Source organism: Mixophyes fleayi, chromosome 3, assembly GCF_038048845.1.
Source record: "Mixophyes fleayi isolate aMixFle1 chromosome 3, aMixFle1.hap1, whole genome shotgun sequence".
Taxonomy (NCBI): Eukaryota; Metazoa; Chordata; class Amphibia; order Anura; family Limnodynastidae; genus Mixophyes; species Mixophyes fleayi.
This window is the reverse complement of record NC_134404.1, coordinates 282,678,065-282,700,991: the sequence shown is the minus strand read 5'-3', so window position 1 is coordinate 282,700,991 and position 22,927 is coordinate 282,678,065. Positions and strand designations below refer to the sequence as shown.

At 39.0% G+C, this 22,927-nt stretch overlaps 1 protein-coding gene across 1 annotated transcript in view; it reads left to right on the top strand.

Annotated features, from left to right (window-relative positions):
- Positions 1 to 22,927, top strand: part of HEATR5B (HEAT repeat containing 5B) — a 67,036-nt gene that overhangs the window by 37,445 nt on the left and 6,664 nt on the right. Inside the window, exons 16-31 of the mRNA XM_075200956.1 lie at positions 1,027 to 1,186; positions 1,394 to 1,583; positions 2,021 to 2,190; positions 2,515 to 2,659; positions 3,247 to 3,426; positions 9,140 to 9,391; positions 10,212 to 10,393; positions 11,351 to 11,419; positions 11,511 to 11,690; positions 15,664 to 15,901; positions 16,423 to 16,677; positions 16,853 to 16,980; positions 18,209 to 18,353; positions 18,523 to 18,795; positions 19,302 to 19,526; positions 21,411 to 21,562. Of these exons, the coding sequence (XP_075057057.1) occupies positions 1,027 to 1,186; positions 1,394 to 1,583; positions 2,021 to 2,190; positions 2,515 to 2,659; positions 3,247 to 3,426; positions 9,140 to 9,391; positions 10,212 to 10,393; positions 11,351 to 11,419; positions 11,511 to 11,690; positions 15,664 to 15,901; positions 16,423 to 16,677; positions 16,853 to 16,980; positions 18,209 to 18,353; positions 18,523 to 18,795; positions 19,302 to 19,526; positions 21,411 to 21,562 (2,944 nt within the window). The remainder of the gene's footprint in view (positions 1 to 1,026; positions 1,187 to 1,393; positions 1,584 to 2,020; positions 2,191 to 2,514; positions 2,660 to 3,246; positions 3,427 to 9,139; positions 9,392 to 10,211; positions 10,394 to 11,350; positions 11,420 to 11,510; positions 11,691 to 15,663; positions 15,902 to 16,422; positions 16,678 to 16,852; positions 16,981 to 18,208; positions 18,354 to 18,522; positions 18,796 to 19,301; positions 19,527 to 21,410; positions 21,563 to 22,927) is intronic.

Sequence of the window (22,927 nt, the reverse complement as noted above, 5' to 3'; positions counted from 1 at the left end):
GCTACCTTCTGTGCTCATCTGGTTGTTTCAACTGAACAGTTGTACTGGGCTATTATGTGGTTATTGGTCCACGTCTTCCAGATTTTTCGGTTGCAAGGTTTTGCATCCCAAGATGCAAGCTTTGGGCACCTGATCTTAAGTATGGTTGTTTCGGAGCAATCCTACCCTTGGGGTCTTTGGAATGTCCCCATTGTCACAGTGACCCCCAGGAAAGAGAAAATTTAATTTTTTTTACTCACCATAAAATCTATTTCTCTGAGACGATTGGGGGACCCTGCGGTCCCTCGACTTGCTCTGACACTTTGTTGTTTATTTTCTAGTTATTTTGTTTTTACGCCAAGATAGGCCCTTTCTTCTGGACTTTGTTATAAAACTGAAGATGGCTCCCATGTGAGGGGCACAGTAGGGGAGGAGCTATCATTCAACAGTTTAAGATTTAAAAGGCCCTAGCTCCACTTCTACCTACTATACCCCATTGTCGCATTCTCTCCCAATGGACTCAGGGATGTGAATATTATGGTGAGTAAAAAATTCTCTTTTTACCCTTGTAAAATATTGCTTGGTTTAGCCTCATCTATGTCATAATGAGGGGACATTGGGGCTGTTATACTTTTTGTATGTTTTAAGGTTTTTATTGCATTAGTTGGTGTGCCTAGAAATGTGCAAGTGCAAATGGAAGGTGCAAAGGGTGTATGATTATAAGTAAAGGCACAAGAGCCAAACTCTGGCACCTCTGCTGTGGCAGGGAATCCAAGCCCTTTTCTGTGAGAGAAATGCTGTGCCCCTATAAATAATCCCTCCTACCACTTTATTACATTTCTCATTTTACTGCAAAACTATGTCAAGGAACACCCTTTTATCTGCCCATCTCCTCACATCTGCTGGTGAAAACTTGGGCCACTGGAGATGTTTCCCCTCACAAAAAGCATAAAGTGTCTGTATTCTGTTTGCAGTATTATTAATTCTATAAACTCATTTTATTGTTATATAAAGTCTCTGCTTTCTTCTCATGTAAAAATAACATAGGTTAAAGTCAGCTCGTGATGTAGTTTCGAGGACAGGCCACTCGCTTGCTCTTGGCTGTTTGCACCGTTATGTTGGAGGAATTGGTTCAGGGCAACATCTGAAGACTAGTGTGAGCATTCTTTTGGCGCTGGCTCAGGATGGTACTTCACCGGAAGTTCAGGTGACAAATGTTATATTCATTGTTATATTCATTGTCTAGCATTAGCCTGAAGTACTGTTGCTGTGGATATTCTTTATACTATGGAAGTATTGTTATTACTTTGTATAAATTTATAGGAGGAGTGTCCTGTAAAACATGAAAATTATGACATGACAAATTTAAGTTGTATATAATACAATATGTTGTGTTTTCTTTTTTTTTTTATAGACTTGGTCTCTCCACTCACTTGCTCTGATAGTTGACTCAAGTGGTCCAATGTATAGGGGTTATGTTGAACCAACACTCTCTTTAGTACTTACACTTCTACTGACTGTCCCTCCTTCACATACAGAGGTGCACCAATGCCTGGGCCGGTGCTTGGGAGCTATTATAACAACTGTGGGTCCTGAGCTGCAAGGTGAGTGGTAATGACAGTAGCTGGAAATAACTGAAATCCATAGGAAGCAGAACACTCAATGCTAGATTGTTAGCTAGCCATAAAAGAAAGCTGTATCTTGCTCTCTATCTTACTTCCAGGAAGTAAGATAGGGATAGCTGTATTTTATATATTGTTTTCATCAGCGAAATACTGAATTCATACACATTTCTAGCTGAAAAGTTATAGCTGATTCTGTGTAAATATTCTCAGGCTACTTACAGGCTTACAGACCACTAATGATACAAATTTTGTATTTGCTAAAAGCCTGTTATTTCTATACCTTGCTTATTTGCTTCAGAGTTATTGCAACACTAGATCTTTTGAGGCTGCAGTATGGTAAATGACATAAAGAATTTGTTTCAAATATAACAATGACCCTAGTATAAGCATTTCAGGTGTTTAATGGTTTATCACAGGCAATGGGCCCACTATTTCTACCATCCGTTCTTCATGTCTTGTGGGCTGTGCAATCATGCAGGATCACTCAGACTCTCTGGTCCAGGCAGCTGCCATCTCCTGCCTCCAGCAGCTTCACATGTTTGCTCCTCGTCATGTCAATCTCTCCAGCCTGGTCCCCTGCCTCTGCGTAAGTTCTTTATTTTCTTCAGTTGATCACAGTATGTATAGATGTAGAGATTGATTTTCATTATGTCTCCTTATGGCGTTATTATTATGCAGTGTCATTTTTCAACAGTTGAAAAATGTACATTTTATTTGCTGCTACAATTATCATATACTGTTAGTAACTGTAATGGTTTTATTTAGCATCTGGCCAAACAGCTTTATAAAAAAAGTACTTTTGGGGGATAGGATACTTTTAGATTTGCTAATGCTTGTCTTGTTTTTCTTCTGCAAAATTTGGATACCTAGTCTACTAAATATTGGAAATTGTGAATGTTTTCTGTTCCAGGTTCACCTAGGCAGCTCCCATTTGCTGTTAAGACGTGCTGCTGTAGCTTGTCTCAGGCAGCTGGCACAGAGGGAAGCGGCAGAAGTGTGTGAATACGCTATGAACCTGGCAAAGAATGCAGTAGATAAGGAAAGCAGTGGCATCAGTAAGTGGAAAGATACAAATATAGTTTGAGTGTCAAGCTCATTTTGATTGTGTTAAGTATTCAGGGCAAATCTTTTATATTAAGTTTTAATATGCTTATTTTTATATGGAATACTCTATGCTTAAATACGTTGTTGATCATATATGATTTTTATTTACTCAATCAAATTGGACACTTTTGGATTGCATAGTTAAACATACATAAATAAACTTGCTCTATTTTAATAAAGGAAGCTGAATTGTAATTGTCTAAAGTCTTTAATTGTATATTTCATATGTGGGCTGCCATAAATAGTCAGCTTTTACAGTTAAGCTCATTAACTGTATTATTAGGTGGAAAATGTGTCATGCGAATTCACCTAATGTATATACAGATAGCTCCGTTTCCTTTAGACAAGCGTGCAGCGATTGCACCGCTTACCACTAGTCACAACAGACTCAGAAGTTTAAATAAGTGCATATATGTTGAGCAATCTCGCATAGTTTACGTCCTATAGACAAGTATCAGATCACACTGCTTGTCAAAGCTGGTTTTATATCTCTGATGTGTCTATAGATAAATATCAGTGATCACTTATTTCTTCTCAGATATAAACATAACAGACACTGGTTTGGAAGGCGTTCTATTTGGAATGCTGGACCGCGAGACTGATCGCAAGCTGTGCTCAGACATTCATGACACTTTGGGTCACATGCTTTCCTCCTTGGCTGTGGACAAATTATCTCATTGGTTGCTGTTATGCAAGGATGTGTTGGCAGCCACCAGTGGTATGTATCCAATCACATTGTGTGTCCATTATTTTTTCTAGTAATGTAAACAGAAAGGTTGCTCATGCCATATTAAAAATAGCGATGAGTCCTCACACACCTTATATTATACAGCACCTTGTTCATTCATACAGAAGATACTAAAAGGTAAAAGATAATCAAAATTGTGTATAATTACAATGTATGACTTAAACATTACTTTAGAAACATGAAGCTGTTAGCTAATTTGTTTTTATAATAGTTTATATGAAAAGGCTCAAGTGTTACTGGAGCTGCAGCTGTGTTTTTCTTTTTGTGTGTGTGTGTTTTCACCTACGTCTTGCTGTGCGGTAAAAAATAGTTTTTTTCTCTCATCCTATCTGCGGGACACTGCTTACCATGGGTTGTGGAGGGGAGCTTGGGGAGTTGGCACTTAGCTAGTTAGCTTTGTTAAATGTATGGTGACTGACCCCTCCCCTCTACCAACCCCTGTAGCCTCAGTTTAATTATAAAGCCCCAAGGAAAATAGGCCAATCAACCAAGAATATATAGCAGAAGGGAGGGATCGCAGTGTCCCCCAGATGGAATCAGGGAAACGGATTTATCGTAACTATAAAAATTCTCTTTTCTCTATCCTCCTCTATCATCCTATCTGGGGGACACTGCTTACCATGGGGACGTTCTAAGCAGCCCCCTAAGGGTGGGACCACTCTGAAAAGCCGGCACGTAGAACCTTAAGGCTAAAGGTCTTTTTGAGAGGGGTAGTCAAACTATAAATAGAGCCAGAAATCCAGTCTCTACAAAAAAAAATGAGCTGGAGCGAAGTTAAGGGTGTTGCAGAATGGTCTGGACAGCAGACTTAAACAAAGAATTTGACGGCAGATAAGAACCGCTTTGCCCATCTAGTCTGCCCATTGTTTTATTATTAACCTATGGTAATCTCAAACCCTATTTGATCCTTTATTCTTATGTCTATCCAAAGCATATTTAAAATGCTTTACTGTATTAGCCTCTACCACCTCTGATGGGAGGTTATTCCACTTTTCCACTACTCTTTCTGTGAAGTAGTTTTTCCTCACATTTCCTCTGAACCTATTTCCCTTCAGTTTCAGTGCATGACCTGGTGTTCTAGTACTTCTCTTCCTTTGAAAAGTGTTTCCCACCTTTACCTTGTTCAAACCCTTGATATATTTAAAAGTTTCTATCTTGTCCCCTCTTTCCCTTCTCGGCTCCAAACTATACATATTAAGATCTTTTAGTCTTTCCTGGTAAGTTTTGTGCTGTAGACCATGCACCATTTTTGTTGCCCTTCTTTATACAGTCTCTAATGTATTTATACCCTTCTGAAGATATGGCCTCCAGAACTGAATACAGTATTCTAGATGAGGCCATAGCAATGACCTATACAATGGCGTTATTACGTCTTTCTATCTGCTACTAATTCCTCTCCCTATACAAACAAGCATCTGACTTGCCTTTATCATTGCTTTGTTACATTGCTTACCTGCCTTTAAGTCACCTTAAATAGTGACTCCTAGATCCCTTTCCTCCTCAGTAGTTTCTATTATAGTGCCATTTATACTATATTTAGCCTTTGGGTTTTTGAGACCCATGTGCATGATTTTGCATTTGTTGGCATTAAACTGTAGTTTCCACTCTTTTGACCATTCTACCTAGATCATCAATCATTTATTTTCCACTCCTAGTGTGCCTACCCTGTTGCATATATTTGTGTCATCTGCAAAAAGCATACTTTCCCTTCAATACATTTTGCAATGTCTCCAATAAAGATATTAAAAATAGTCCAAGTACAGATCCTCGGGGTATTTACACTGGTAACTTTTCCCTCCTGTGAATGCACTCCATTTACTATAACTCCCTGTTTTCTATCCTGCAACCAAGATTGTATCCATACAACCATCTTTGAATCAAATCCCAAGCCTTCAAGTTTATTTAACAGTCTGCGATATGGGACAGTGTCAAAAGCCAGATAAAATCCAGAAATCCAGATAAGCTACATCTACGGACCCCTCTTGAACTATAACTTTAGACACCCAGTAAAAAAAGTCAACAAAAGTTTGACATGATCTCCCCCCAGTAAATACATGCTGTTTGGGATCCTGTAAGTTACTGGATTTGATATATTCTGCAACTCTTTCTTATAAGTAAACCTTTCTAAAATCTAACACATTTGTTTTTGTGCGGTGTGAGTCGGTCTCTGTCTTTATACTAAACCATGCTGCTTGATGATCACTGGATCCTAGGTTCTCACCCACATTTACATCACATATTCTGTCACCATTTGTAAAAATGAAGTCTAATATTGCGTCTTTGCGAGTGGGCTCCCTCACCATTTACTTGAGGGATGCTGCCCTTGCAAGGAATTCAGAATGTTCATACTTTTAGTGGTACTTGCAAATGACCCCTCCCAGTTCACATCAGGTAGATTAAAGTCTCCTATGATTATTACCTCTCATTTTAATGCCATTTTATTGATGTCCTGCAATAAGTTCCTGTCCAGTTCCTCTTCCTGACCTGGTGGTCTATAGATCACCCTAGTACAAAGAATAACCTTGTCCCCTGTTTCTATGGTCACCTAAAGGACCTCCGTTTTTCTTCAATACTTTACATTAAGGTAATTTTTATGCTTTTTTTCACATACATTGCTACACTTCATCTGATTCTTCCCATTCTGTACTTCCTAAATAAAGTATATCCCAGTCATGATTTTCATTGCACCATAACTCCATAATAGCCACAATATCCAGATCATTCCTTGTCATTAAAGCAATCCGTTCTGGAATTTTATTTCCTAACCTTCTAGCATAGCTCTAAGAGTTTTTTGTTTGTGCACATTCTGTTCCTATCGTCTATGTTTATCTCTCTCTCTCTAAGTTTATTTTGTTTTGATCTGCATTATGTTCAGTTGCTGTGGATATGTTTCCTGTACTATTTGCCTGCAGAAACGATACCTGGGGGAGCAGATTGTTTTTTCTCATTCATCCTATCTGGGGGTTACTGCTACCATAGGGTTGTGTGAGGGGAGTGGAGTTTGACACTTAACTAGTTAATTTTGTTAATGTATCCTGCTGACAAACCCCTCTCCTCTGCAGCCCACCTGTAGCCTCTTCAGTTTTAGTTGAGTGTCCAAGGGAGTTGGGCTTACTTATGCTAGCAGTTATAATTAATATAGTTATTACTATTTTATTTAGCTGATTTTTTTTTTTTTTATTGTTTTTTTTACTTTTATTAACAGGAGTGTGCTCTGTCCTATACGGAGCACACTAGTTCAGTGAAAGGGGGCAGCTATCAGACATTGAGAGCTCTAGGGCTCTCACTGACAGCCAGTCTGCTTTAGAAAGTCCCATGGTAGCAGTGTCCCTCAGATAGGATGAAAGAGAAAAGAGGATTTTTACACACACTATAAATCCGTTTCTCTGATTCCATCTGGGGGGACGCTGCGTTCCCTCCCTTCTGCTGTTTGGTCTTTGGTTGGTTGACTCCCCGTCCTTGGGGCTTTATACTTAACCTGAAGAGGCTACAGGTGGGTTGCAGAGGGGAGGGGTTTGTCAGCAGGATACATTAACAAAGTTAACTAGTTAAGTGCCAAACTCCACTCCCCTCACACAACTCCATGGTAGCAGTGTCCCCCAGATGGAATCAGAGAAACGGATTTATCGTGAGTATAAAAATCCTCTTTTTTTTTTATCCTGTTAAGTTCACGCCCCCCCTGCTAGTTTAAATGGTTCCTGATGAAGCTTTCAAACTGCTCACTTAGTATTCTGGTTCCCCTTAAAGATGGGTGCAGGCCGTCCCTTTTGTATATGCCCCTACCTTGCCAGATGGCATGATGGTGGTCCATTAGTCCACATCTCTCCTCCTAACACCACTTCTTTAGCCACCCATTGATGTTACTAATGCAGGGAGTTCTGTCTTTACTTCTGTGTACTGGCAATACTGCTGAAAAAGTTACAGTGGTTACCACTTGCTTTAGAGCAGTCGCTAACTTTCTAAATTCATCTTTTACTGCCATGACTGCAGCATTAGCCAGGTCATTTGTCCCTCGGTGCACAATGACATCCACCTCTCCATATTTTCTTGCTGCTTTCACAATTCTTAATATGCGCTCTTTATCCCTTGGAGCTGTGGCTCCAGATAAGCACCTAACTTGTTTCTCTATCTTAGTAGCGTTTCCCAGATGTATGACTCTTTTTATAATGCAATCCCCCCAACTGTAGTTCTTTTTGGAGACTTTATTTTCCTGTTCCTATAGCTAGTAGAAGTCCCCTTATCCTCATGTTCTGTGTTACCTATATGATTTGTACATTTCAACCCTACAAGAGCAGCATATGAGTTTTGCAATGGTACAGCTTGTGGGATGTTTCTGTGTCCCTCAGGATATTTCCCCCTTTCAGAGCTCACAGCAGTCCAGGCAGAATGTCTTCTGGGGGCTCTCTGAGGCAGTGGTGGTCTTAAGCATACGGACATTCTACAAACCTCAGCCTGCAGTTTGGCAGTTTTCTCCTGCAACAAAGAAAACTGCCTACAGATTGGACAGCACCTGAGTTTTCGGAATGTTTCCCGCAAAACAAAAGCATTTCATCCACTGCACTGCACTAGTCCAAACATTGTATGTGTGTAAACTCACAGTTCACTTAAGTTTTCAAGCTGTTGAACTTATGGAAGTTACTCATTGTAGTAGCTTGCATCCTAAATGTAAAGGTTTCCGCCCTGTCTGTCTTCTTTCAAAAGAAACTGTCTCTTTGTCACCACTCCTTATTTTTCATATTACCAAGGCTATGCTTCATACTAAACCATCCTTCCAGCCAAACATGGTGTCAAAATTTCCCCTCAGCCATGTGTTATTCTGGCTCTAGGACAAGATTGACAAGATTGTCCTTTGAGCAGGAAGATTTGGTAGATGTGGTCAGAGGCTTTAAGTTGTATATTGATTGAATTTCACCCTCATTTAGGACAGATATACTTCTGGTACTTTATGATGCACAGAAGAGAGACTGGACAGCAACAAAACAAAGCATTACCAGATGGATTAAGGCTATGCTTCAGCCATATAGTTCTTCTGGGAAATCGGTCCCTGAGAACATCACAGCCCATTCTACCAGATTGTTGAGCGCTTCCTGAGAGGAACCTCAGACAAGTATTTGTGTTGTGCTGCAACCTGGTCTTCCGTTAATACCTTTACAAAATTCTACTGGTTCAATGTATTTGTATACAAATAAGCTAGCTTTGTGCTCAGCTGTGTCTGTGCATACCTTTCCCTAGGAGGTTAGCTTTGGAACCTTCCCAAGGTAGGAGTGTCCTCCAAGGTGGAATAAAGAGAAAATAGTATTTTTAAACTTAAGTTAATTCCCCCCTTTTAATATCTGTTTATGTTTTAATCTTTTTTTTTTTTTCTTGCTAGTTTGGTTTGTTCGGTTCTATCCAATATGGCGTATTAGTTAAAAAAACAAAACGTCATTGGTTGAGGGGTATAGAATGGTAAGAGCTTCCATTTAGAGCAGTTTTCCAGGATTCAAACTTGGTACTTACCTACAGCACAAACCCTCTATACCCTCAAGGTAACAGTGTCCCCCAAAAGGTATCAAAGAAATGGATTTAATATTACTGATCTAATGTATTTGCAACGGATTAACCAGTTCATGACTTCAAGGGATAATTAACTCCTTCACGTGTAAACTAATTAAATCCACATATTCATATTTTGTCATTCTAGATGTGGGTACGGCTGGCCTTGTAGCTGGAGCAAGGGATGAAGAGTCCGAGAAGAAGGATGAAATGGACGACGACACCATGTTTACTACACTTGGAGACGATGACAAATCAAAACCATTTGTTGCCCCTCGTTGGGCCACACGTGTGTTTGCAGCAGACTGCCTATGCCGAATTATCATGCTGTGCGAAAATGCTAACAAGGCTCACTTTGATTTAGCTGCTGCCCGCACACTGAAACTTAAAAATCCAAAAAGTAAGGATACAGTCTGATTTGTTCTTTATCCCTATTTATCAGGCTAGCAGTCACAAAGGACAAAATCCACTGCCTTATTATCTGGCACAGTATGGATGATATTTACCTATTAGTCTAAATTTAAGGAGTTCTTTGTTTTTTTGTCCACACAACTCATGTTGAACAGCCAATAAATGTATATTTCAACAAAATAACATTAGCAATTGTTAATCAGGGAAATGCGGAAAAACAGTGCAAATTCTCTTATCTGGATATGTGGGTAATATCAGTCCATACACATATAGGGTCATGATTTATCTTAAATGGTCAATAAGTTCTAAACACATGAACTAAAATGTACTTCTTTTCTGTTTAGTAATGCACAGAATGTTCTGCTTACTAGAGTGCTTGCATATACCATCCTTCACTTTCCAAGCTTTCTCTATGGTATTATGATATATCTTCAGCCTTACACTACTATAGGTATTATACTTCTTGTGTGTATGAAAATAGTATTGTGTAGGTCCCCAAAGGCTACAATGGACCAGCATTGTGATACTTTCTTCTAAGGCATAACAGGAGAAAGGGTCTCAGAGCTGGATGATTGGAGCCTTCAGAGGCCCCATTGGATTGCAGTAATACCACAACAATGTGGAGTAAAAGTTTCTATTTTATCCAATTTTGGGATTTGCACCCAAAACTACATTTTTGGAATTCTAAATATTTTAAAATATATTACTTCTTTTATGACAATAGTACTCAAAATACAGTATGGTTTTTTGAATCAAACTATAATTTATAGTTTCCATATCTCAGCCTCTTATTCTGGCTTATTTCACAGATGACCTCTTGGTTCTACACCTATCTGACCTTATTCGGATGGCTTTCATGGCTGCCACTGACCACAGCAACCAGCTGCGGATGGCTGGTCTGCAAGCCCTGGAGGATATCATCAAGAAATTTGCTTCTGTCCCTGAGCCTGAATTTCCAGGACATGTTATCTTGGAACAGTATCAAGCCAATGTAAGGAGATAGGAGTACTTGAGAGTTTGAGATAGTAGCAAAAAAAGATAACCACTTTTTATTTTAAAGTTCTTTGCACTGTATAGATCACAACTAAATGCTGCAACTTCTACTAGGGAGTTGCCTACACATACAGTAGAGGTAACAATTTTCGGGCTAATCCAATATGGGTGAAAAAGCAGCCTATCATTTCACTTGGTTCCAGTGACATCACTGCATCACTAGTTCAGTGATGTTATTAGTTCCTTGTAAATTGATAGGCATCCCTTCTGATTACATAGTTGAATTTCTTTTCAACTGCAATAAACTGAAATGTATTGATTTTTACTTGAAAATTGAAGGGGTACACATAACCTAAATCATAGAGGTTAATGAACAACTTGTGTGGGTATCGACTATTAATATTAATCCTCGAGTTTTGTACTATGGGCATGCCAACTATGCCAGATGTATTAATTAATGCGAACGCATGCCTTTATTATCAGTACATTTACAATGGGTTCCAACAATAGGAAATATAAAGTGGTAAAAACAGAAATAGACTAAGATCACACTGAATTTAAGTCATGTTAGCAGGTAACATGAAAGCAATCAATACAATAGGAACTAGTGATAGCACCGATGTCTGTAGAGTGAATTTCATTTCTTTTCACATGATCATACTCCAATAACCGTGTTCTAAGTAATATGTTGTGGCTTGAGAATTTGCATACATCCAATTTCTACAGTTTTATAATTCTTTCACTTGCATTTTATTGGATCACTAGAAATATGTACATTATGTCCCTAATTTAATGCTTTGGTGACCACGATAAGCTTGATGACAAAGGTTGTAAGACATGGCGATTTCCAAGCTTCGTTTCATATGATGTCACTAGCCTGAAGGTTTCGATTTGAGTGTGAAGATTTAATTTACAGATTACTGTGCTGAGAAATTACTGTTTATTTCATTTTCAGGTTGGAGCTGCTTTACGACCAGCATTTTCACAGGATACGCCATCAGACATCACTGCAAAGGCCTGCCAGGTATTACAGTAATGTGTGCTCTCCTACATGAAAGACTAATCTCCTTTTGAGAAACTTGCCAAGACAACCATTTGTGCGGTTCTCTTGCCAGGTGTGTAGTGCCTGGATCGGAAGCAAAGTGGTGAGTGACCTGAACGACCTTCGCAGAGTGCACCACCTATTGGTTTCCTCACTGGACAAGGCACAAGCAGGGAAGGGGGCATCCAGTCAGCTTTACCGTGAGAGCGCCATAACCATGGAGAAACTAGCTGTATTGAAAGCTTGGGCAGAGGTGGGCACGTGTGTTTTATTTTGTTCTTCTTTTGTAATATATAGATGTAACATGACAATCTCTACAAATAAATATAGCAAATAACAAAGTAATTCACTCATCTGACTGATGGAAAATTATTTTGTTTTCAAATGCATTGCATATAACTGTAGGAGAATTTCTATTCTATATATTATAGCTATATTAGTAATTTATTGTCTGCCAGTGAACCCACTTAGTCAATTGTTTTACAGTTGAAATGTTTTTATTTATTGAATGTTTTTATTTTTGCTTACAAGGTAACATTAGTTGTTTAAATTGTAACCTGTGAGTAATTCCACCTGCTTCCTTTGTATCAGTCAGGTTCTAATTCACATTTCTGGAACAGTTTGGGAATGAAAGCTATACATGGTTGGTTGATAATGGCAACCGCACCTTTTCATTGCACCAGTCCTCATAATTGTGACCCATTATAAACAGCTGATGAGTAACAAAATAATAACAGTTCTTCGTGGAAGTATGTATGTATATATATATTAGGGTGATTCCATCTCCAATGGGCAATTTTATTTTTTTCATACTTCTCCAACCCATCATTCGGTTCCATTTGGTATACTGACATTGAATCATAAATATTTTTTTTATTCAGTGCATATTTTCAACTTGCACAAGATGGTCAAAATTGGATGCTATACAATTTTCCACAATGTCAGACGTATGACTTTGCCAATACACAATTTATGTTACGAATATGCATTATAAAAGCAGTGACACCGAAGAGGAGATGTTTGATGCATCACCAACGACACCATAAACTCCACAATGGCGTGAAACAATTGTGAGTCCAGAAGGGGCTGCTGCTCTCGATCGGACTAAAACTAGCGATCGAAAAGCTCTAGCCGGATTTAGAACAGCTTATTTTAAGTCTCGGCGCTATACGGCGAGCAGGAATGAGGCACTGAGAAGCTTTCACAAGTGAGATGAAAGCCACGTTTCAACCAAATGTACCGCTGATTCTCTACTGGGATGGCAAGATCATGGATGATCTAACTGGTCCAGATCCTGGCTGAAAGCAGGTTGACAGGCTCTCTATTCTGGTTTCAGGACTGAATGCAATAAAGCTGCTCTCAGTTACGAAACTTCAGGATGGAACCACAAAAACTATGGCTAAGGCTATGGTGAAAACCATATATGCGTGGGGATTGCGGGACAACATCCAAGGGCTATGTTTTGATACCACAGCATCTAACAGTGGAGTGAAAGGTGGAGTATGTGTGCTGCTGGAGTCTGAGATTGGCCGACCACTACTAAATGTGGCTTGTCGACATCTCATGTCTGAAATAATGCTGGAGAAGGTCTTTAGTATCCATGATGTTTCTAAATCTCCAAACATGGAACTTTTCGTCCACTCCGAGACTTTTGGCCTAGACTCGATCAAGCACAGCGATTGACGATGAAAAGACATCATTTGTGGTTGCTTCCTGGAAAGATGACACCATTAAGTTTGCAGTTGCTCATTTGGAGAAATTCCAACCGAGAGATGATTATCGTGAGCTATTGGAACTCACCATAATTTTCTTGGGAGGCATTCCTCCACGTGGAGTACATTTCATATTTCCTGGAGCTATCCATCATGCCATTTACTCCATCAAGATGTGACTGTTCCGCAACCAGTACAATCCACAGGAGCCAGGGTTCAGCGAGTCACGGAGACTCGCGGGATATCGTACTGTGACAAAGCTTGGCATCATCTGCAGCAAGTTTGTCTGTTCATTACTGCCATTTATGTTAGATACTGGTTCCAGAGCTCATCACCAACTGCAGCTCCAAAGAATGACCTTGTCTTGTTACATGCACTGTTTGTGTATTTAAACAAAGAAGTTGCAATGGTAGCCAAAAAGGCATTTAACAACCATCAATGGTATCTTTCAGAAATACTGGTTGGTTTCAGTTTCTTTGAGGATGAAGTGTCAACAGAAAAAAAACTTATGGCTGCTGCTATCAAACACTCAAATGGATCTGACAATCCTCTGCAACGTATTCCACCAGTTCTTCAGCCAGCACCAAAGGGTTTACATAACTTTTGTCACAAGATCAATGCTGAGTTTGTTCAAAATTCTTGGTCTGAGGAATTCTTGGAGTATGACCCCAGCGGAATGGCAAAACCTTGAATCATACCAAAACAGTCAGAAGATTGCAAACTCAGTGAAGGTAGTAAATAATCTTGCTGAGAGAGGTGTGGCGCTAATCCAAGAATTCAATGCTTCAATAACACTAAACGAGGAACAGAAGCAGTTCCTTTTGCAGGTCGTGCAGGATCATCGCAGTAAGTTCTGCACGCCATCAAAAAATGTTGCCATCAGGAGATCATTATCAAAGTGACTAACGTGAACTTAGTGATTGTTTAAAATAATTGATAAAAAAAACATTAATATTTAATAAATCATGAAACAACTGTTCTGCAATGTAATCGTCATATAATGTAATCGTCATATTATAAACTTTGGTTGAGTTGGGCAAGTTCTAAATATAATATGATTTCAGAATAAAAATTACTGTCCTGTTTTTTCACATAATGGCACATTATGGTGGCTGTCATTTTCAAACAAAGAACTTTAGGAATCACCCTGATAGATAGACTTTATTTATTTTTATATATATATATATATATATATATATATATATATATATATATATATATATATATATATATATATATATATATATACACACACATACAGGGCCGCCATCAGGGGGGTACGGGGGGTACTGTTGTACCGTTGACACGGTGACAGCCAGGCTGAAGACAGAATAGCGGAGACCAGCGGCGGGCCCCAGGTAAGTATGTGTTGCTCATGGGGCGGGGGGCACGGGGGCCCGTACTGGGCCCGATCCTGTATATGTGTGTGTATGTGTATATATATATATATGTATATGTATATGTATATGTATATATATGTATATGTATATGTATATGTGTATATATATATATATATATATATATATGTGTATATATATATATATATATATATATATATATATATATATTATATATATATATTGTGTGTATGAGAGATATTGATAGATATTTTCAAATATGTTGCCTAAACTCAATGATTTATATAGTATAATGTACCCCTACTGTAAAATGTGAGAAGGGTATAAATTACCTGGGAATACAATGCCCAAGTAAAACACATAGGTCTGCTTTTATACAGGTCTTGGAACTCCTCCATAGCTTCTAATACCCATAGAAATTTAAAGTAAGGGGGTACATTATTCCTTATAATACACATGTTTTAATTTTAATATTCTAGTGACACGGAATAACAATGATGCACACAGACAGATACTGGCTACTGCCGCCTATTTCCTCTGTTGTTGCTCTTTGTGAGACTTGTGGTCCAGTTAGGACCACAAGTCTCACAAAGAGCAACAAAGAGCAGCAGCAGAAACTGAGGATGTGGTATAGGAAGTCGCAATGATGCGACCTGCTGCTTCTTACTACTGGTTGCATCCTTGGACTTGGCAGTTGCAGCAGCTAACTGTAGTGTTGGGGAAGCACTTCAATGGATCCTTCATGTAAGGGAAATGTAAGTGAATAATCTTTATTGTAAAGTTGGCTTATCTTGGCAACAAAACACAATGTTTATACAGATATTATTTACAGAAACAACAATAGAGATTAACCATTGATGTGTAATAATAGTAAATATAAACATATTTTATAAAAAAAAAAAAAAAAATCTTTTATCTTTCTCCCAGTCGGATTTTGCATTGCTGTTCCGTATGTAAAAGTTATTCATTCAATACTGTTATAATGTTGCACTTTCCATTGCTGCAATATTTTTATTAGATGTTCATTGATTGTGCTCATTGTTACCTCTATGCTTTTGTTTGTTCTTGTCAGTATATTGGAAATGATGTGCCATTATTCGTGGTCTACATTTTCCAATGATAAAGTTGATGACGTTTACTCAACCCTCTGTGATAGGTGTATGTTGTTGCCATGACTATTAAAAAAGAAGCAGACGGTAAGCCCAGCAAAGCATTGAAGACAAATGATGATGAAGAGGATGATTACAACAACATTGATGAGCTTCCCCCAGACAGCCTGATCTCATTGGTAGAGTCAGCTCTTCCAACACTTAGCCGTCTGTGGCTGGCAGTACTGAAAGATTATGCTCTCCTTACCTTGCCGCCTGAGTTTGCCAGCCAGCTTCCTCCAGACGGTGAGTGTTCTTTGATTTCCCAGTTACTATTTAGTGCAGAAATGGAAAGAGTTGTAAAACTAGTTTGTTGAAAACCATTGTTATTCTGTAGTGCAAGGTATCTCCGTACAGTGTTGAACAAGTTGTATGCATGAACTCCGTTTCATATTGAAGTGTGTTTGACAAAGTCTTACCGCATAAGTTTATCTCCTAGTTTGTAGCTTCCTGCTTTTCTCCTTCTCACATCATGAAATTGTCCCTGTCATATGCTACCTATCCTCACAATCATACAAGTAAACATGTGACTGCCTCTCATAAAATCAGATCGTTCACCCGTAATTTAAACTGTGCTGCTGTGGATATTCTGATTATCTGATTGGCTACAGGTTGTTCTATCCCTGCCAACAGTACACACTGACAGGAGATGAAGAATGAAACAAAAAAGTGCACAGATCCTAATTGACCACATCTTAAAAAACATGTTGTTTTATTGTTAAAGTATTTTAATTCAAGTATCCTTCTTAATGTCTATTAATGAACAGGTGGAGCTTTTTACACTCCTGAAACTATTGATACAGCAAGACTACATTACCGCAATTCCTGGGCTCCTATCTTGCATGCTGTGGCACTCTGGCTTAATTCCACTGGTTTTAATAATTCAGACATCGCAGATGAAGCAAAAATGTCAAACTCCCTGAAACGCAACCCTGCCATAGCATTGAACCAGCCACCAGGAACACCACCCAGCCCAAAGTCTCTTTTGGAGCTTAACAAAGATAGAATGCATCTGATTTTAGGTGGGTGGAAAGAAATACTGGTTTGGAAGTCTACTGTTCTGAAAATGTATAACTTTCTGTTAGTTCAGTTATCTGGTGTTTTTTTGTGGCTGTACAAATGAGAAATGAGCTTTGTTTTATGAACAATATATAAGTGGCCTAATGAAAAAGTATAAAATATTTTGTGTGTCTGTAGGCATCAGCATCCAGTTCTTTTGCGCCCCCCGCCCTGAGGAGCCCGTTGAACATGTCACAGCTTGTCTCCAGGCTCTACACATTCTTCTGGATTCTCCTTTTGCCAGATGTCACATAGCAGACGACCAGGTACATTTACAGGATTTATCCAAGAAAAACATTAAATTCTATGTAGTATTAAAAGACCTCCTCAATCTGTGCCTATCTTCACAACAACCTACAAATCTAGTTTACTTTTTGGATGTTGAAACCCATCTTGGACATCTCAGGCTTGTCCATAACAGTAGCCTCAACTTTGTTCTCTTTCCGAATGACAGTCAGAATAGTTGTATAGACTTTGGTATGGCCATTCTAATTAATGTTTGACCAGATTTACTTTTGTTTCTGCATAATGCTTTTCTACTTTTGTGCCCACTTCCATAAAAAGTCTTGGTATGCTATCAATGTCATTTAGACACTTTCACAGGACTGACTCTTAACTTACATCAGACTACTTCATTGTCCGGCTGTGTGTTCCTTTTTCCACTACAGATCAGTCATCTTAGGCTTTGTGTAATTCTACTAAGGTGAAGCAAGTTTGTTAGGTGGTTGTCCTTTTATGTTTTTACTTCCTTTGAAGTGGTGTTCAGTACAATAAGAACATTTTGTTTTCGAACTGACATTGCTGCCTTGTTTGTGAAGCTTCCTCAATAGTTCACAAATATATTCATATACAAGTTAACCCGTGCATGATACTCATGCATTCTAGTCAAATCAAGCTACTCAAGGTGTTAAAAAGGTTCTTGTCATGCATTTGGGCCTAGCCCAGGCCTCCTCAGGGGAAGAGCGTTACTTCCCGACGCAAGCGCCCTTTTTTAACGTGGTTTTGTCCACATGTCACCACTTCATAATTTTTCTCCATCACCTCATCCTTCATCTTTATCGCCACATCTATCCAGATGTCTATCCAGACACAGGGATCTCTCTCAGCGGTCCTGAGTATCACACTCCTCTCGCTCTGTCACCCCCGGCAACCACCAACCACTCCCCACTGTCACCCCCGGCAACCACCAACCACTCCCAACTGTCACTTCTCCTTCAAGAAATATATATATATATATTTAAAATCTTTATAAACACTTTTAACAATTAACAAATTAAATTAACAAATTAAAAACATCTTAGTATACCAAATTTCAGCCCTTTCTGAGTTTTTTTTCCCCACACACACACTAAGAATTTAGTAGATCAGTGTATAACTTCGCCCAGCAGGTGGCGCTGCAGCTTGGTTTGTTTTTTTCCACACACAGACACACGCCACTAGGCTTTTATATAGTAGATGTTTGTAACAACAGCATGTTTACTTCCTCTTTCCCAGGTGATTGGAGTGGAACTCCTAAATGTTGTTCATCGTCTACTGCTGACCTGTGACCCATCTTCTGTTCAGTTGCTTGTCACTAAAGTAGTGCAGCAGATTGTGAGAGCTGCATATGACAAATTACAGGAGCAAAGAAATGTTCAAAGTAAGACCAATAGCTAATGATTGCTAGCGTTAAAAAGAAAGTTAGTTCCCCTGTTGGGGCATTGGCATTCTGTGTCATGTCTCAAGCACCAAACATGAGCATATTAATATTCATACTGATTTTCGTAAACTAGACTTTTGTTTAGAGAGTAATTTTCCATATTTTTCAGATAAAGATGACGCAAGCGAAAAGGAAACTCAGACAAACTTGGGTGAAGGCGAGGAAAGTGGTGGCCTGCTCCCAGGAAAGTCTCTTGTCTTTTCTGCTATGGAGCTGCTAATGTTCATCTTGGTGCGACATATGCCACAGCTCAGCTCCAAGATGTCAGAGTCTCCAAGTCATGTTGTCACCAAGCATCAGCAGCTTTCAGAAGAAAGCGCACGCCTTGTAGCATCTACAGTGACCATCCTAGCTGAGCTTCCAAACCTGTGCTCACCAGCAGGTAAATGTTTTAAGAAATCCGAATTGTGCTCTGAAGTTCAAATAACTCTGGTTAACCTAAGAGACCTGTTTAAAATGGGTAAAGAATCATCGTGTAACACTTGAATGCTCTAAAACTTGCTTTGTGAACTCCTAGTACCCTTTTCCCTGGCAACCCTCTCTGCAGTGTAAGTGCAATGCTAATTAGGTCACTGTAGGAAATTAGGCCAAAAGCCTGCATCTCCCAGGCCTTCTGGGTAATGCTCTGACACTGAACATTTAAAATAATTATTTAATATCTCTTGATTGGACTTTGTAGTTGAACTCAAACATCAAAAAATATGTTTATCGAGTATTAGTAAATACCGTTCTTCTCTTATGGTAATATTTTGTTTTTGTGTTTTTTTTTGTTTTTATCATTTTACCATTAACATTATTCATTTTAATTCCTAACCAAGCACTATAAATTGCTTATAATTTGATTTTTTGAAATTGAGCAACCATCCTTATAAAGCGCCTCTTTTGCAGGGTGTATGACAATACTGCCTACCATTCTTTACTTGGTCACAAAAGTTCTGAAGGAAACAGCAATAAAGTATCCAGATAATCAAGTCCCCCTGCCTGTCAGTGCTTGCTTACAAGCAATAAAGACGATTGTCACTTCATCATTAGCCAAGACCGAAAAAACTCAGAAGAAATGGACTGATCTAATGCGTAGCACTTTAGCATCTATACTGGAGTATTCTCAGCCAGGTAAAAATACATCGATCAGCATTGTATCATCAGTGGTGGAACTTTTGGATTATTATTTTATTTATAAAGTGCTAATGTATTCTGTAGTGTTGTACTTAAAATTTGATACACGTGTGATTTGTCATCAGGATTTGTATACAGCGTGATGAAACATTAGTAGTCGAAAAAAATGTATTATGCTGTCCATTAAATTATGCCAACTGTGATTTTCTTAAGAGTTTATACATGTTTGATTTATCCTCCCTGAAACCTGGCATATATTTACATATGTGTCAGTAGCAGGATAACCAAGCGGAATGGAGATTCTAGGTACACCTCCTACTCTCAATTGGAGTACTCCTGCTTTATATATTCAGTGCATACAGCATCAGGCCGCCACTCTAAGGCTAAGTAACGAAACAGGTTAGGGCATGGCTTGGCACTCTACATGTACCAGTGACTCCGCCTCGATTCTCATGAGTGTTTTTCAGTGTTGCTGTTGTATGTTTGTGCCCTATGAGCAAGTATACATATAATATACAATTGAATATAAACAAATATATAGATATATGTGCACGTGTGAAGAAAAGGAGATATATATATATATATATATATATATATATATATATATATATATATATATATATATATATATATATATATATATATATATATATAAAAGATGGAGGAGGAGGCGCACAATAATAGTGTAGTATATTGGTATAATATTGGGATCACACAAGAACCCACAATAGGACCGGAAACACCAGTGGAGAAGAAACCAGGAAACAATTACTATAATACAACACCCAATATAGAGGTGTAAAATATAAATTGCAGCTTATTCTCAAACAGAATCACAGTGGCTGTGCTTGTAATGTCTCCATATAATATATGTGAAACACCCAGGGCAGTCTTCGCTTATTTACTTAAGATACTGAGGTAAAGCAGGAGCCGGTCACTTCCTGTTCATACAGGAAGCTTATTTTAATGAAATTGTGACTACTTCGAGTGGTTTCAGCACCTTGCACAAAACATGGAAAGTATTCTCCACTGCACTGGACTAAAGTTGAAGTTCCACCCACAGCTGCAGGGGCAGCAGCACTGGGCCTAACACTCAAGGATTCTTCTGAGGAGTCCTGGATAGGAGAGGAGTCATCTTGCCTTAGCAACTTGGATGTAGGACTAACTCCGATCACTTGTGAATATACTGATGAAGGTGTTGAGGGTGTAGATTGCAGGCTGTCAGCTATGTATCCAGTTGTGTGACCTGTCTGACCTACAGTGGATATCTACATAAACAAGCTGAAAAGTGCTGTTATCTGGTACGCATATATCTGCACCAATGTGCCCTGAGTGTTTCACATATATTATATGGAGACATTACAAGCTCAGCCACTGTGATTCTGTTTGAGAATAAGCTGCAATTTATATTTTACACCTCTATATTGGGTGTTGTATTATAGTAATTGTTTCCTGGTTTCTTCTCCGCTGGTGTTTCCGGTCCTATTGTGGGTTCTTGTGTGATCCCAATATTATACCAATATACTACACTATTGTGCGCCTCCTCCTCCATCTTTCTTTTATAGGTTATTTCCATGCTACACCGCTTGGTAAGGAGGATTGGCAGCCACCTGCACACGGGGAGTGTTTATTGAGAAGAACATAGACTTTATACTGGACTATTGGTGATTTGTTACAAGCGCCATTTGTTGTATCTTGCATATATATATATATATATATATATATATATATATATATATATATATATATATATATATATATATATACACACTCTACAATTGATAGCTTTGAATCCTGGATTTGTTGCTTATTTCCTTTTACATCCTTTAGCTGTGTATATTGAGGAGTTGTGACCAACTTTAATTTTAATTTTATTTCCAGTTGACTCCAAGCACAAACCGGATGAAGTGAGCATCCTGACAGCTGTTGTACTGTTTCTGTTGTCTGCAAGCACAGACATAATTGGGGTGCAGTCGCTACAGACCGGATGCATCAACAGGTTCAAAGCAGCCATGAACTCCAGTGACCCCTGGGTTAGTTTACAAGAAACCAATCCTAGCACAGTGACTAAAGGGACTAAAATAAAAATTATCCACTTTTTTTTTTTTTTATACAGCACAATGCTTTTTACTTGTGATAACTTGTCTTTGGGACGGTTATTACATTCCCACTTGAACACGTTTCACACGTGTGACAGGATGGGCTTACTCTGCTACCGTGTCTGGGGGGAGGGGTTTACAGATTTGTCTTTGGGGCGCCTCTTGCTGCCATTAATGACCTCTCCGACTGATGTTTAACAGCCGTCATATACCCACCGACTGTAATTGCTAACTGTGCACCACCATGACGCCCCCAGCTGTAGGAGAGTAGTAACTGCAAACACCAAACTCCTTTACCAGCACCTGGAATTGCTTACTTGTGGGTGGTGTATGTAGCTGCAGCACCTTTTTGTTGGCGACTGTGGCTGGTTCCTCCTGATTGGTTACTATGGATCAGGACTGCATGGGTTCAAAACAGGGCAGCCAGCATGGATTAGATGGTTAGCTCTTAACTGTAGGTGACAAATTTCAGCACATATAGAAATAGAACAGCATGTAGTTGTAGGAATAGAGCAGAATATTTAAAGGGAAGTGTTTATTGCTCAATAGTAGCTCTTACAAGAGCTGGTACACACAAGAGTGATGCACTTTGTCTCCTGGGATTCCCAGTTGGCAAATTAATCCAGATATCACCGTTGTAAACTTCTCCGGTTTCACTATTCTGGGGCTGAGGTATAGTTGTGGTGCCTTCACTGGATCACCAGGGACGGTGGAACCCTTCATTCCCAGAAAGTGCCACTGCCAGATATGTCACGATCCCCACTGGACCACCATGGTGAATGGTTAAATAGGCTTTTATTAAGTATTTGAAACATCTATACCATTATTACATAGGCGCGCTATGGGGCATATTCAATTAACGGCGGGATCGCCGAAAATCCTGCGCTCAAAAAATATTACCGTTAATACGGTAATATATCGCTGGATTTTAGCTCGCAGCTCCCTGAGCTGCGAGCTGAAATCCAGCGAGTAAATTACCGTACAAACGGTTTTCCCGCGCAGGATTACCGTAATAACGGTAATATTTTTTGAGCGCGCGATTTTCGTTGATCCCGCCGTCAATTGAATATGCCCCTATTTCATGTCCACAGTTCATTCGGACATTTAATCCCCAAGGCCGGGCTATAGTGCCAGGGAAGAAAGACCCAGCCATAACATGGTTAGATCTATCAATGAATGAATGGCCACCTGCATTCTACAACCAATGTTCAAATTTCTTTCAGATTTACATGAAAATAATCCATGCCTGTCCTACCTCCGATATGTTATTTGCTTAATTGCGTCTAATGCAGCAGTATG